This window comes from Orcinus orca, chromosome 1 (assembly GCF_937001465.1).
Source record: "Orcinus orca chromosome 1, mOrcOrc1.1, whole genome shotgun sequence".
Taxonomy (NCBI): Eukaryota; Metazoa; Chordata; class Mammalia; order Artiodactyla; family Delphinidae; genus Orcinus; species Orcinus orca.
Window position 1 is genome coordinate 9,179,157 of NC_064559.1, and position 15,003 is coordinate 9,194,159.

Consider the following 15,003-nt stretch of genomic DNA (forward strand, 5'->3'; position numbering starts at 1 on the left):
TCACTTGGGTTGCAAACTGCAGTTTCCCTGGAGGTGTTCAGACTTCTAATAGCTTCTGTATGAAAATGGCCTACATTTCTAAAGACCTGCAGAAGGGCCTATGAGCGTTTGTTATCTTCTGTGCCTCTCACTCAGCTCAGAAAAGGGGCTTTCTACCGACAGGAGAGAAGTCACGTCAGTTCATTGGCCAGGGTGGCTGGAGGGGAGCCGTGGTGGCCTGAGCCCCTCCCGCCCCTCTGCTGCTCCCTGACGTCTTCCTCTGGGCCTCACAGGACTCTGATTCTCCGAGGCATTCCACGGCTTCCAACAGTTCCAACCTGAGCAGCCCTCCCAGCCCGGTGTCGCCCCGGAAGACCAAGAGCCTCTCCCTGGAGAGCACCGACCGCGGGAGCTGGGACCCATGAGTGGCCTCTGCTCTCAGACCAGACGCCGGAGCAGCGGCCGCTCTGGGCTCCCTCCCCTCACTCCCCCTGTGCTCTCACTGTCATCTCCCACCACCCCTGCCTGGAAGCGCCAGGGCCGCAGCAGTAGCAGGCGGGGACTCAGGAATTCTGCCTCTAGGACTCACATCCACGCACCCCTCGACTGAACAGCAACAGCCGTAAAGGCAGACTTTCATTGAGCAGCTCAGATGAATACCGATTTCATTTCATACCCTTAGCGTTGCTTTCCAGAATATTTCCCCCCTCCCCTGAAAGGTAGCTTAAGTAGGCAGATTACACAAATGTAAGCGATAAGAATAAGATTAGACAGCCATTGTTTTCACAGTAGAGCCTCGTAGCCCTGAGACAGCACGTGGGGCTCGCCAGTGGGCCCCGGGCACGCCATGCCCTTCAGCACCACAGTGAATGTCGACCTGATCGTTGCCAGTAAATCCCTGTTCACTAAAGCAATGCATATTTTACTACAAAATAGAGTTTAACTAAATACACAAATGTAGAGGTTAAATACTGACTGTATATAATAAAAAGAAGCATCTTGTATTCAACAAAAGATGGATGCATATATGAGACAGAGATCATTTAATTTAAAGAAATGTATTGTTTCTTGTCTGTTTTCCACCTAAGTAATCAAAGGGTAGAAAGGCCTCCAGCTGACGTTTACAGGAGGAGAGCTAGAGGAGTGAGAATTCCCCTTAGTGCCATTCCTCACCCTGGTCGCAGTCACCTGGGAGCTTTAGGGAATGTTCCAAGGCTTTGGTTTCATCGGTTTGGAGTGTGACCTGGAAACCAGACTTTTAACATTTGAAGCCTCTTCAGCAGCATCATTTAAAGGCATATTTACTTCTATCCAAGACATTTCTTTTTCTAGCAGTAGAATTTGAACCACACTTCTCATTTATTACTATATTTTGGTATCTTCTGCTGATGAATGTAGAAATGCAGTTTTGTCACCTTCTGGATCCCTTCCACCTGAAAGGACACAAGGAATGTCGTAGTTTCTGAAGGTCCATAAAAGGGTTCATAAAAGTGCTTTTTCTCCTTGGCGAAACCCCTTACTCCCTGAGTGGCAGTGAGGCGTCTGGCCCCCAGCTGCGCCAGCTTCTCAGGGAGGGGTCTGTTTTGAGGGGGGTGTGAGCTTCCTCAGATAAGCCTGGGAAAGGGGGTTTAGTTACCAAATAATGTAAAACCTCAAACGCAAGGACTTGACCAGCCTTAACCAAATACTCTTTCCCGCAAGCAGTGGGAAATGGACGCGCTCAGCCTGGGCGCGGGCAGGAAGTCAGCCCAGCATGGCCACCTTGACTGCTGAAGCTTTTCCTCCCTCGGTTGCTGTGTTGTGTTGTTAGTCACATTCCCATTTGGACTCCCGCTGTTTTAATTACCACAAGGAAATGAGATGCAGGACCAGGACCTTATGTCTCCAGAGTCATTTCACCGGTTAAGCACATGAGTAGAGAAAGAGATAGAAATAAAAACATTTCATGGAAGTAAAGAGAATCTGCCTCTCTTTTACTTTTTCATCTAAATTTCTCTGAGAAATAGAAACAGATTTTCTGCTCCCTTCTTTAAAATTCAGCTAAAATGGAAGAATTTTCCTGCAGTTGCTTGTCTGAATCGCAGTGTTTGAGCACCGTCATTTCACCCCTGGCCCCGATTTCACACCTTTCTCCTCAGCAGCAGCTGTGCCAGCCTTCCCCACCACAAGCCACAGGGAGCTATACTGTTTGCACTGACGCCACTCTCTGGAACAGGTTACTGAGGTTCAGTGAGGGAAGAAAGGATCCCGTTTGGGGATTATATTATAAAATGTTACAACAGAGAATTTTAAAATAATAACAGTTTTGACATTTGAACTTGGTGCTTGCTCAGATTTGATTGTTTTACTTTGGATGGGCATAAATTACTGCACAATTCTAACCTAAATCCTTTGCTTTTGGAAAAGTGTCATGTAAAAATACTTTGGTGCATTCAGATAGCAAGAGTGAGACCTTGAGTCTGGCTATGGCCAGGACTCCGGTAGCTCCGTAAGCTTGACACTTCTCGGGAGAGGAGGGAACCGGCCAGCCAGGTGCCAAGTGCACGTGGCCCGCTCTCCTCCAGACCCTCCCTCCCCCTGTTTTCCTTTCCCCTCGCGTCTTCCTGCCTCCCTTTTCTCCCCCGAGGAGGCAGACCAGGCTGAGATTCACAGGACTCCACACGAAGCCATTAGTTTATGGCTTTGACAACCAAGTTTCTGCTGCCTGTAGGTGCTTATTTTTTTAAAAGATGCTTTTAGGATCAAAATATAACCATACCTGAAGTCTGGGCTCCACTATGATGAGTCATACCCTGCAGCCCCCCCAACAGGGCAGATGAGAGAAGGGCTTGTCTTGGCCACTGGGCTCACTGGGAGGTGTAATATTAACCCAGTGGATTATACTCCAGTAATCTGAAATGGTCTTACCAGTAGTGAGAGAGCAGTCCCAAATATGATTAGCTTCCAATAGTAGAACTTTGGGGGAGAAACACTGCCAAGGGTAGTAGTTTGGGAGGTATTTTCCCAAGATAATGATCATTCTACTGGGCTTATCCCCATTCTTAAATATGAAGCAGTTACCTTCAGAAGCTTCTTGAGAATGATTTGGAAAGATGGGGAATTGGGTTCTAGAGAAACAGAAAACGTAATGATCATCGAAAGGGATCATTGAAAGATCATGGAACAGATGTGATGTTGCTGTCTGAAGTTATCCTTTGTTTTCGTGCAGGACATTCAAAGAATGTATGTGGCAGCAGGAACTCATTTCTCTTCTCAGTAGAAAGTAAAAATAAGTGAAGAGGCATTTCTGGCATAGTCTAGATGTGTTGGTATTTGGTGCTATCTTTGTTCAGCCAATTTGTTGTCTGCTCTTGAATTCTGACTACTTTAATCTGCTCGTGCTTTGGGTGTATAAAATTACATATATATATATATATATATATATATATATATATATATATATATTTCTTTTGCCAAAAACAAAAGCCTTCCTCCTTGTCAAATGATTGCTAAAGCAAATTTCACTTCTTTAGTTATGTGCGTACACACACACACGCACACACCCATCCCTACACTTAGTGATTTATCTTCCTTCCCAGGGAGCACAGTTTTAAGGCTATGAAATACAATTAAAAAGGGCCCATCTACTGAGTTTTCCAAGCAATTCTTGTACCCAGGTTTCAGGGAAGAATCTGAAATTCCTGTTACGTTTACAGCAACAACCTGCCATTCCCCAGCTGCCTCTCAGCCCCTCTGTCTGCCTTCCATATGGTTAGGATCCTGTCATTTTGCTACTCAGTGGCCGCATCTACTTCTGTGAAAGACCAGTTGCATTTCTATGGACTCTCAGGTATCATTAAAGAAAATCCAGAGTAGGAGTGGGTGGACATCCCTAACCCCCAGGTACAGCAGGGCCGTTTGCTGGCCTTTGGCCATGAACACTGTAGTCTCCCAGCTGCACAGAGCTTTGTAAAGCTCAGCGTCCACCCTCTGGACAGAGGGGCACTCTCGGCAGCGGCCAGACTTCGCCACTGCCCCGGTCCACTGGGCAAAACAGGGAAGTAACTGGGCGCCTTGCTCCCCACCTCTCGGTGGCCCAGTCCCTGCATTCGCTAGATAAGCCACTTGGCATTTCGTTGGGCCCACGTTAAAACCTCTTTGCTTGTGATGACTTGATCATGCAAGTCCAGTGTCCTCTGCAGAGTCCTGCGCCATTAGAGGGCCTCGCTTCAGCTGGTGTTTTGTTTCAGCGCTGGCCGGTAGGCCGGCGCCCCTCTCCCTTCCCAGGGACAACCGTTACACACAGACACCATTGCATTTATGGGGGGAAATTGATGAAAACAAGTCAACCTTGAAATTTCATGAAAACAAAATGACCTGCCTTTTTATTTGATAGTGTAATACCATTTGTTTTATAAATTTTTTAGGGTTTTTTTTCTCATTGTAATATTATTGTACAGTTTTGCATGGCCTGGGTGTAATCATTTTTTTGTTTAGAATATAATGCTGACAAATAAGTGTGTATGGAAGGGGAAAAGATACTGCTTTGGCCTCTCATCACTCATTTCATTTTGTTTGGTTTTATCCCCTCATTGTCTTAGGGAACTTTATGAGATTCTCTGCTACCAAACAATGGTGTGGATTCTTTTGCACAGAGATATTTAAGGTGGGACAGTCAAAATGTAACAGAAGACGCCTCGCCGATATTTTACGTTGGTATCACTTAATATTAACCAGACTCTGATGTATTGCAATAAAACAGGGAACTGTTCGAATTGAGTATTTTGTCTTCTTTTCCCTGATTAAAAAGTCTGAGGAATGGAGCAAAGGTGACTGACTCTTTTTGTCTCGTTTGACCCCCATTTCTGCCCGTCCCTCTCCTCATCCAGCTTCCTCGTTACACTAGAAGGACGTGGGGTTAGTTTAATCTAGGACTTTCTTAGTCCCTTCCATAGCTCAGGCGGCATAGTGTTCCATTCCCTTGAAGCTTTCAACTCCCCTCTTCTGGACCTCCCTGCCGGTGCCACCGCTGACTGTAAACGGGGCAGCCCTTTGATCTTCCATCTTCCTCCTGCAGAGAAGCAGCAGACACTTCCCACGACTTGTGCTGGGACGTTTGAACGTTCAAAACGCCCCCGTGACCGAGGAGTGAAGTTTTTTGCCCCAGGAAAGTGCGCCTCAGCTGCGCTTGATCCCTGACCCGGGCGTCACTGCCGCTCAAGCCAGGCCCTCGCCCTGCTGGCTGGTGGCCACCTTTGCCCGCGGTTGCCAGCACCATGTCATACAGCCTCTGGTGCAGCTGTGGCTTCTCCGCCTCTGCGCAGTGGGGCCTGGGAAGCTGCTGCGGCAGGGACCTGGCAGCTGTGCCGTCCCCTCCCCGCACCCTTTCTCCGATGAGGAATGTGGGCTGAGCCTTCCGGGTTCAGGCACCAAGAGCCTCACGCTGGGAACAGGGGCAAACCTTGCAGAAGCGTCTGGAGGCGCGAAAGGGTGTGACGCTGACCTCGGGGTCCTCACCATCAGCTCAGAATCGTTTACAAGTGAAAGAAAGAATTAATGCCACAATGCTAGCTTTTTTTTTTTAATTGAAACAAGTAAATCAGACAATTACAAGAATTGTACAGAGGTTAACAGCCTGAAACGACCCCTTGGGTCCAAGCAGATGACACGTGCACATCACCTTCCACAAAAGGCCCAGGCGCCGGAGCGGGAAGAAGGGCCCACACACACCCAGAGAGCACGCGGCTTTCTCTCCCCTTCTGGGGCTCCTGCCCCTCCCCACAGGAGGCAGCAGTTCTCTGGAAACCTCTGCTTGTCCAAAAAAGCCTCTAGGAACCAGCCAGAGAGCAGGTGTGGGTGGACCTCGCTTGGAGAAGTAGTGCTTGTCGGCACTGCTCAGATCAGCACTTCTCCCAGGTGCAGATCCAAGCTGGAGAGGAAAAGGCAGAAAACACAAATCTCATTCTAGAAACACACACACACAAACCTTGTATTACACACTCCATAAAATCCAAAAAGGCTTTTCTGTTTTGTTTTTGGTTTTTTTTTTGGTGGCAGGGATTCAAAGGGAGAACTCTCATCTTCTTCTGGTTACCATTCACATTAGCAAAAAGCCCTGTTACAAAAAGGAAAAGGAAATAAAATCGTCTTTTTATCGAGAGTCATTTCAGAGGATGAGTAAACAATAAGCAGATTCTGCCAGACAGCAGTGGGGCTGCACTTCCGTGCTGGCGCCTCTCGCCCCACACCCACTCAGCGATGAGAACCGTGTATAAGTGCTGGCCACGGGCTCTGAGCAGCGGCCCCCCCACCAGCGCGGCCCCCTCTCACTGGGTGAAGCTTAAACGGAGCGTGGGTACCACCGGCTTCCTACTAGTTTTAGCGGCAGGAGGACGGAGGGTCCCGCCTAACGGCCGGGCCCGCGGCTACTGCTGCTCGGCCTGCCTCCTGCGGTAGTTGCTGTAGGCCTCCTCGAACATGGCTTTGCAGGGGAACCGGGCCTTCAGCTTGGAGCAGATGAGGAAGGAGCCCCCCATCTTCCTGTGCAGCGAGTAGGTCTCCTCGGGCGGCGGGACGAGCCGGTGCTTCAGCATGACGGGGATCAGGTTGTGGATCTTCTCGGTGGTGCTCTGGGTGCCAAAGTCAAAGGGCTCCTCCGAGGCAAAGGCCTCCCCCAGGATAAGGATGGCATCCAAGTGGGCATCTTCCATGGCCTGGAGGGAGGTGAATGGAGGCAAGATCAAAGAGCCCTCACCAGCCCAGGGCTCCCATCACGGGGCCCAGACTGACTGCTCGCTGAGGAGTGGGCCAGGTAGGTGAGTGTTTCAACCAGACTGAAGAACGTTAACCAGGGTGTAAACTCAAACCAACAGGGGCCAGGAGAACATCATTCATGTGTGAACTGGGCTCCGTGGAAGAAGAAAGGAAGTGGCGGGGTCTGCGGCCGAAACACCTGTCATTCCCAAAAGAACAGTCTATAGGCCTGAGCTGACCTGAGCCTCTGCACTCCTCTTGGTGGTAGACCTGAGACCACCTGTGTGTCTGCAACCCTTCCCCACTGTCATCAGGAGAGGAAAGTGCTGCTTTCTGAGTGGGTTCTGGGTGACAGGAACACAGGTGGTCGCCCCTTCACGTAAAGGGCTGCTACGATTACTTCCAGCGCTCCCCTCACCCCTTCCCCGGTGAGGCCTGAGCAAGTGAGGGCTGTGCTTTGCCATCCCATCTGCCCACCCGGGCCCCGAGCGCCAACACGATGACTGGGATCTCGAATGGGCTGGAGTGGGGCATAAAACAAGAGCTTGGTGGCCAGTCCCCTGGCATTCTGAGGCCCTCAGCCCAGGGGCTGGGGCGGGGCCGGCCCAGGGGCCCTGTGGAGACCCTCGAGAGCAGCTGTCACTTCTGATCTCATTTGTAAACTGAGATTCCCTTCAGATTTCAAGGGAAAAGCAGTCCATGGCCCGGGGCTGAGTCTGGCTCAGCAGGCCTTGTGCGTCTCCAGAGTCACGGGGCGGGGGGCGGGGTGCGGAGCTCACCTTGACCTCGTAGCCGGTGAGGAACTTCATCTCGATGGACTTCTTCAGCACGGCCTCCCTGTCCCGGTCAGCAGCAGCCCTGATGATCTGGGCAGAGGTGCAGAGGGGACCGTGGGCAGCACGCAGAGGGGAGCTCCTGGGGGTCCAGGGAGCCAGCACTGCCCCTCCCCACACAGGCCAGCTGCCGGCCCACCCACCTTTCCCCTTTACTCCCCTGAGCCCGAGGTGGCTGCCGCCTCATCCACAGGCACCAAATGCTGCGGACAGGCAGGGACATGAGGACAGAAGCCCGCCCGCCCGCCCGCCCACTCGAGTCCCAAGCATCCCATCTGAGCCCCAGGAGAGCACGGGCCAAGGCCAAGCTCTGCCTCCACCCCTACCTGTATGTAGAGGTCCGTGAAGGATCTGTCATATTCCCGAGTTGCCCCGAAGTCCAGAAGAGCCACCTGGGAACGGGCGATACCGGGGAGGGTTTGCCCCAGTGGAGCACGGGTTGGGGGGACAGGGCGGCAGAAGGCTGATCTCGGACCCTGCTCCAGCGGAGCTCAGGCTCCCTGTGGGAGCCCCACTGGGCACTCACCTTGTGCTGCTGAGGGTCATAAAAGAAGTTGGACCAGTTGGGGTCTGTCTGCATGAAGTGGAACTCGAACAGCTCCCTCAGGCACAGGACCAGGATGTTGTAGCAGATCTGGGGGCCGGGTGGGTCCTCGTCACCAGCACCGGGCCACCCGGTGGCCCCTGGATCTGGGCCGGGGAAGCTTGACTCCCATTTCCCTCCCCATCTTCCACCCCATCCTGCCTCACGCCCAGAGCTGACTTTGAGGCCAAGCGTACCACCAGGTGGGTACACGCAGCAGCCCTCCTGCCCGCTCTGCCCCGCAGTGGGGCCTCGGGGCTCCAGGCCCACCCTGTGACCCACCTCATTCCGGATCTCCTGGCTCAGCCCCTCGGCCTGGTCCAGGGGGAAGCCGGACACCAGCTCCGTGGTCAGCACATGGGGGCTGCAGAGCTCGTCCACAATCTCGGGCACGTAGAAGAAGGGGTGGTCCTTCAGCAGCTCCCTAGCAGAGGCGGGTGGGAGGTCACACCTGGGCCTCCTTGATCCCACCCAAGCAACACGCTGGGGCGACACACAGGACAGCAAGGGGCTGAGCCCCCCAGGCAGAGGAGGGCCCTGCCCCGAGCTGGGCGGGACACGGCCCCGGCCTCAGGCCCCAACCCCAGCCATCACCCCTCAGAGCCGGGGGAGGTGGGCGGGGGGGGGGGGCCTTCAGCCCACAATGGGCTGCCCGAAGCCGCCCCTTCTGTCTTCCCAGCGGGAGCAACGGGCAAGGGCCCGAGGCTGGAGCCGCACCTGAACCTGCGGGCACAGGCGGCCTCTCGCTGGTAGTCACACTCGAGGGTCAGCTCCCGCCTCAGCACGTCGATCAGGTGCTCAGGGAACAGGCCTGGGCCAGGGAGGGGGGCGTCAGGGGGACGGGGGGCTCCCCGGGAGGCCCCCCCACAGGCCTGCCCTTGCCCAGCGGCAGCCTCAGACCTTCTGGAAGCATGTTGCTCATGTTCAGCACGGCCATGAGGTTGTTGACGTCACTGCTGATGCTCTGGGCCACGCCGGGGTACTGCGGGGGACAGAGGGGAGTCAGGCAGACAGACACAGCAGGGCCCCGCGGCGCCCCCGCCTCCCTGCCACCCACCAGCTGCCCAGCTGTGTCCCTCCAGGACCCCGCACCTCCGCAAGGCAGAGCCAAGACCCACCAGGGCTGCTGTGACCCCCGGGCCCACCGCGACCCTGCTCTCCACCGCCGACCGCTCCCTCCCCCATCCCCATCCCTGCGGCTCAGGCCCCAGACAGTCACTTGTCCCCAGTCCCTGCTCCCCCCAAACCAAGCGTGCTGGGAGGCTGTCCTCCCTCCTACAGTCACTCACTTAGCAAATACTTCTCGGCACCCACCGCTGACCAGGTGCCGGGACAGAAGTGAAGAGACACAGGCCCTGCCCTGGGCACGGGGACACACAGTGGACGTGGGGTGCAGAGGCCCCTCACTGCAGGGCCCGGCTCGGCCCTGTGCAGCCCCTGAGGGCACTGAGCCCACACCCCGGGTGCCCACCTGGATCTTCATGGCCACCTCGCGGCCGCCCTTCATGCGGGCCAGGTGCACCTGCCCGATAGAGGCGGCTGCAAAGGGCCGCTCCTCAAAGTACTCCAGCTTGTGCCGCCAGCTGGGGCCCAGGTCGTTGTTGAGAGTTTTCTGGAGGGAGAGGCCAGGGAGGGGCCATGAGCACCACCAGGGACACCCTGAGGGGCCCTCCCCAACCCCTCCCGCAGGGCTGCCAGCGCCTGGACCCTGGGCCGCACCGGCCTCACCGTCATCTGCTTCAGCGGCATGAAGTCTGCGCTCTGCCTGACCCGCTCGAAGATCTTGGCCAGATGGGGGTTGATGAAGGCGTCATCTGGAAGGCAGCAGAGCATTCAGAGCGGAAGGCTGACCCCTCGGAAGGAGGGTGCACAGGCCACCTCGATCAGCCCTGCCCAGCAAGGTCTCCCAGGGGGGAGGCCGAGGTACCGCTCTGCCCTTCACACGCTGAACCCAAGGTTCAGAGAAGACGAGGCACAGGCCCAACGCCACACAGCAGGCCCAGCCTCAGGTTCTCCCTGCTCCCGCGGAGCATTTCCCCATTGGCACACAGACCCTTGATACTGCGGACCAAGGCTCCAGAGGGGATGCAGGGACGCTGACCCGTGCACGCTCCTGGCCCGCCTCGGCCAACAACCAAATCCGAGACCCCCGCAGCCCGGCCCACGGCACCCCTCCCCAGCCGGGCACTGGGTGCGTCTGTGCAGCTGGGGCCCTGCCGATGGCGTGCGGGGCAGCGTGTGCCGGGGCCTCTGAACTCACCCTCACCCAGGGACCTGAGGAGGTAGATTCCTTAGAAAGAGCAGGCGTAGCTTTTTATGATTATAAAAGAAAGACATTTAGGGAACAAAGCGTATTAAATGTTTAAAATACCCATAATCTACCTACAGAGAACTACTGATCTCTTTTTTCGTTTTGACCCTTTCCTATGCGTTTTTCCCTGACTGCAGTCACGCTGCCTGGAGACGCTCTGGCTGACTCCCCTCCTGCAGCCGTTTCTCACGAGCACGTGCCACGTCGTTGAATAGCTTTCTGAAATATTCTGTAACACACACAGAAGCTTCAACACGCAGCTCACTAGCCGGACAGCGGCTGACTTCAGTTTGTTTATTTGAGGCCAGAAAGAATCCTTCGATGAAGCCGCTCCTGCAGAGCCCTGACCGCATCTCTGAGGCTCTCCGTCCTAGAGGTGGGGCTCACGCACGGAAGGGCTTCCGAGGGGCGCGTGCCACTCCAGAGTCCGCACCGGTACAGGCAGTGCCCACGCCCACCTGCCTGGGTGGTTATTCCTGTCCTGCACTTGACCACTTCAGTGAGTCCATCTGACTGCTTGTCGGGGGACTGGCTGTGCTCCCACCCAGGACAGCAGCCCCTCGGGTGCTCCTCCCTGGGAGGCACCATCAGAAGCCCGGAGGGCCCCCCGAACCCCAGCTCTGCTCTGGGGGCTGCAATGAGCCAGCCTCCAGCTCAGCCGCCGCCGTCTCCCCCGGCCTTCCTTCCTCGGGGCCACACAGCCCATGCCCCGGTGTCACGCCACCACAGGCCCGTGAGCTCCCCAAACAGCACCCTCGGACCACCGCGGGGGGCACCAGGGGGCATCAGCCGGACTCTCCCCAACTTTTGAGACGCCAGGACCTCTGGACATGTCAAAACACTCAGAAAGAAGCCAGAAAAACAACCGTGGGCTCCTATTTCAGACACTGTTTTTAAACATCCCAGGTGGGTTAACAGCCAAGCTTCAAACAAGAGAAGCCCGTGGGCAGGAAACCTCCCATCCCTTCCCCTCGGGGCCAGGTGCGGCGCCCCCCACTGCCCGCCCCCAGCTCCCCTGCCTACGCCGCCTCACCACCCCCAGCTCCCCTCCCTACGCCGCCTCACCGCCCGCAGCCCGCGCAGCCGCACTCACCCTGGATGCTCAGCATCTGGCCCAGCTTGAGCGCCGCCCCGCGCACCTTGCACAGCGTCCGCACGATGCGCTCCGCGTTGGCCTCTGACAGGAAGGGGCTGGAATCCAGCACGGCCTTCTTCCCTGCAGAGGAGCGAAGTCACCATGGCCTCCCTCAGGCGGGGCTGCTGGGCCTGGGATCCCCCAGAGGCCCCTCCACCCGCCCCTGGTTGTGGGTCCAGGGACAATAACAAGACATCAGGGTTTAACACGTTTTGAGTGAGATGCAGTGAAGTCCCAGCACAGAGCTTGACACAAAGGGCTCAGTCAACGTCTTTCCTCCTCGGGGTCCACAAAACCGGCACACCCACCTCCCAGATGCCGAGGAAGGCCCTCAGGGGCCAGCCAGGTCTCCCCGGGCCCACCTCCAACCCCATCCCAACACACACACACACAGGCTCGCCCACGGGGCCTCTCCCTCCATATCAGTCCCTGCCAAGTCACTGTCCCTCGCCCCTCAGTGTGCGGGACAAAGGTCACCAGCACCCCTGGACTCTCTGCACAGTCACCTGGGGCCACTGGCTGCAGTGAGAGGGCAGTCCTCAAGGGAGGGGAGCTCAGGGTCAAGGACAGCCTCACCCGGCTGGTGCCAGCTGGCCTGGGGAGAACGCATAGGGACCTCAGGTGTGCAGACAACCTCCATTCAGCACAGTCGGGGGTGGGAGGGTGCAGGCTGGTGACTCAAGGTGATGAGGAGGGGGTGACCCAGTGGCAGTCGGTGCTTTTCCTGCCCTCTGTCCTGTGAGCCCAGTTAGATCAGGAACCCCCGAGGGCTGCCGCCCACAGAGCCTGGCACCTTCCTCAGCCAGCATCACCACGGGCCTGGCCCAGCGCTCGGAGTGGGTCTGAGCTGGGTCCCCAAGGCGCGAACACGGGAGGCGGCCGTCATGCCACTGCCCTCCGTCCGGGGCCGTGCCCAGCACGGCCTCTGATACACCAGGGTGGGTGGGCTGCAGGGGGATGCGAGACTGAAGGCCCACACCTGAGGCAGCTGTTAGGCCTGCGCGGGGCTAGGCTCACCCAAGGTCCCGGACAGCAGGACAGGGTCCCGGGAAGGGGAGAGATCTCAGCTCCACAGGAAGCAGCCCAGCTGCCGGGGGTCAAGAAAGCTGTAGCCCCTGGGCAGGGCCACTCCAGGGTGTCTAGGCCAAGAAGGGTGCCCAGATCACCCCTCGCCTCGGGCCGCAGCAGGGACAGGCGGCCCTCTATGTCCGCTCTGCCCTCCCCAGCCCCTGGGCCCTGTGGGCCGGGACCTGAGACTGTATCCCTGAGGAGAGGTGGGCGGGGCAGAGACGCCACATCCCCGGCAGGAGGAGGGAGATCTTCTCCCCTAGGGACACAGCAGCGCCCCCGAGATCCAGGGACGGCGCCCGGCCCTCTTGAGCTTCCCAGGCAGCCGCTCCTCACGGCTGGCCACTGTCCACAGGCTGGAGTCTGGGCCCCTGCCCGGGCAAGGCTGGTTCTGAAAACAACCCGGGGGGAGCCGGGGGTGTTCAAGGGTGTGGTGGGCGCGTGCCCCGCTTAGAAGAGGCTTAGCCCCTGGGGAGGCCGGGGCCAGGCTGGTCGGTGCCCTCCAGGCCCAGGGGTTTCCGGGCCTGCTCAGGAAGCTAGAGCACGTCTCTCTGGGCCTGAGCCCCGTGTCCTGCTCTTGGGCCAGTGGCACCTAGGCCTCTTGACCCCCAACAAGGGCCACCGCCTCCCTAACAAAGGACACCAGCTGTAACCTTGGGGCCAGTATAGCTTCTTTCCTGCTTGGACGGGGCAGGACGGAGGGCAGCCAGTTTTGGGGGGGGGACGATGGGAGAGGTTGTGCCTGGGGCAGGCTGGCTTCTCACTTCCCAGAGTCTCAGCACCAGCACTAAAAATACCCTCCCTAATCCTCTCTGCTCTCCCGTCCCTTCCAAGGACACACACATACTCAGGGGCCTGGAGGACAGGCTAGCACCTTCTCCGCAGAGGCCCCCATCCCCTCGAGAGGGTCCTGCAGGTGAAGTGGGGCCACCCAGGTGGCTGGCAGGGCCCCCTTCAGGGCCCCCAGGCTGTAGCTAGGGCCTCAGGGACCACAGCACAGCATGACAGTGGGGGTCACTCAGGGTCCCCAGGGAAGGGGGGAGGAGGTGTCAAGTACCGGAATGAACTGATGTCCCCTGAATGGGCCAGGGGCAGGGGGCACTCAGCCCAGAACTTCAAGTAAACTTTGAGAAATCCACCAAGCAGATGGCTCTAGCAGGGCTGCTCTCAACAGCCCCCAGGACCCTGCTGAAGGGAAAGCGTCCGGCACCTGCCTAGTCGCCTCCCCCCAACTGGACAAGCCTGGGGGAGGGGACCGGGTAGGGGCTGGGTGGGGCCTCCAGCTGCCCCCTGACCCCTCGTCAGAGCATCCTAAGCACGCCAGGTTTCAGAGCAGCCGGTCTGCAGAACGTTCTCCATGGAGTACCACCCACAGCCGGCCACCCAGACAAGGGGAACTGAGTGTTCTGACCTGACCCCGGGCTGACCCTTGGAGGCAGGGGACAGAGGAGTCACGATCTTCACCTCAGAGACAAAGCGGCTGAAGCTGGAGAGGTAATGGCCACCCCAGGTCACGAGGTGGGGGAATGGGGGGCCCATGGGGTCTGTTCCAGCAGCTCCCACGCCCCTCGACCACAGCCAAACGGGGAGCCCTGGGCACCTGACCTGGCCAGACCTGGGACCCCAGCGGCTCTGCAGAGCGGGGGCAGAGGCAGGGCCAAACCGGAGGCTCCTATCAGAAGAGGGAAGGTGTGCGGGCCCGGAGGAACCAGGACGGCTGGGTGAGCCAACATGGGCCAGGACAGGAACAGAACAGCCTTCAGGCCTCAAACTCCAGGGCTGCCGTGAACACGGAACACAAGATGAAAGGTGCCCCTGGAGGCCAACCCTCGGGGAATGCAGGTGGGAGCTGGGAGCTGACAGGCCCACCTCTCAGGGCCCACCCTGCCCTCCCCATCAAGGGCCCAGCTCACCTGAGGGGTCCTCAGGGCGGAGGCTCTTCTTGGCGACCTCGGCCAGGGCCCCGAAGCCCAGACCCACGGCCAGACCTGCAAGGAGGAGGTTGAGGGCTCTGGGCATTCGCTCAGGGGCTGCCCACTGCCCGCCACCCAAGAGGCCCGGAGTAGCCCCACACAGACACCTGTCTCGCTCCCCTGGGGACCTTCGCTGACACTCCAGGCATCTTGAAAAGGGAGGGGATAAGGAGGTAGGAGATACACAGCTGTTGTTTTCAGAGAAGACCTGCCTCAAGGTTGGTGCTTTCGCTGGAAAAGCCTCCTCCACCGCCACCTCCATCACCTTTGCTACAGGCTCACGCGACAAACACACACACCTCCAAAACAACGTACGACGGAGAAACGCATTGGGCAAGACGCAGCACAAATGGAATGTGGGCCAGGAATGGCTGCAGGCCAAGGACATC

The 15,003-nt window shown here is 57.5% G+C and overlaps 2 protein-coding genes across 16 annotated transcripts in view; one reads left to right on the plus strand and one right to left on the minus strand.

Annotated features, from left to right (window-relative positions):
* CDC42BPA (CDC42 binding protein kinase alpha) overlaps positions 1 to 4,729 on the plus strand; it is a 326,934-nt gene extending 322,205 nt beyond the window's left edge. For 13 of the 14 annotated variants that reach the window (XM_049713472.1, XM_033430345.2, XM_049713441.1 and 10 more), the window contains one exon: positions 273 to 4,729. In XM_049713472.1, coding sequence (XP_049569429.1) covers positions 273 to 404 — 132 coding nt within the window. In that variant the 3' untranslated portion in view covers positions 405 to 4,729. The remainder of the gene's footprint in view (positions 1 to 272) is intronic. The other variant, XM_049713455.1, reaches the window with a different exon arrangement.
* A 794-nt stretch (positions 4,730 to 5,523) lies between these two features.
* The window catches only part of COQ8A (coenzyme Q8A), a 49,472-nt gene continuing 39,992 nt past the window's right edge, over positions 5,524 to 15,003 (minus strand). For both annotated transcript variants that reach the window (XM_004270972.3, XM_049713593.1), the window contains 11 exons: positions 14,555 to 14,629; positions 11,532 to 11,654; positions 9,856 to 9,941; positions 9,599 to 9,739; positions 9,028 to 9,109; positions 8,845 to 8,938; positions 8,410 to 8,551; positions 8,071 to 8,178; positions 7,871 to 7,936; positions 7,491 to 7,577; positions 5,524 to 6,671 (listed from right to left, as the gene is read on the minus strand). In XM_004270972.3, coding sequence (XP_004271020.1) covers positions 6,384 to 6,671; positions 7,491 to 7,577; positions 7,871 to 7,936; positions 8,071 to 8,178; positions 8,410 to 8,551; positions 8,845 to 8,938; positions 9,028 to 9,109; positions 9,599 to 9,739; positions 9,856 to 9,941; positions 11,532 to 11,654; positions 14,555 to 14,629 — 1,292 coding nt within the window. In that variant the 3' untranslated portion in view covers positions 5,524 to 6,383. The remainder of the gene's footprint in view (positions 6,672 to 7,490; positions 7,578 to 7,870; positions 7,937 to 8,070; positions 8,179 to 8,409; positions 8,552 to 8,844; positions 8,939 to 9,027; positions 9,110 to 9,598; positions 9,740 to 9,855; positions 9,942 to 11,531; positions 11,655 to 14,554; positions 14,630 to 15,003) is intronic.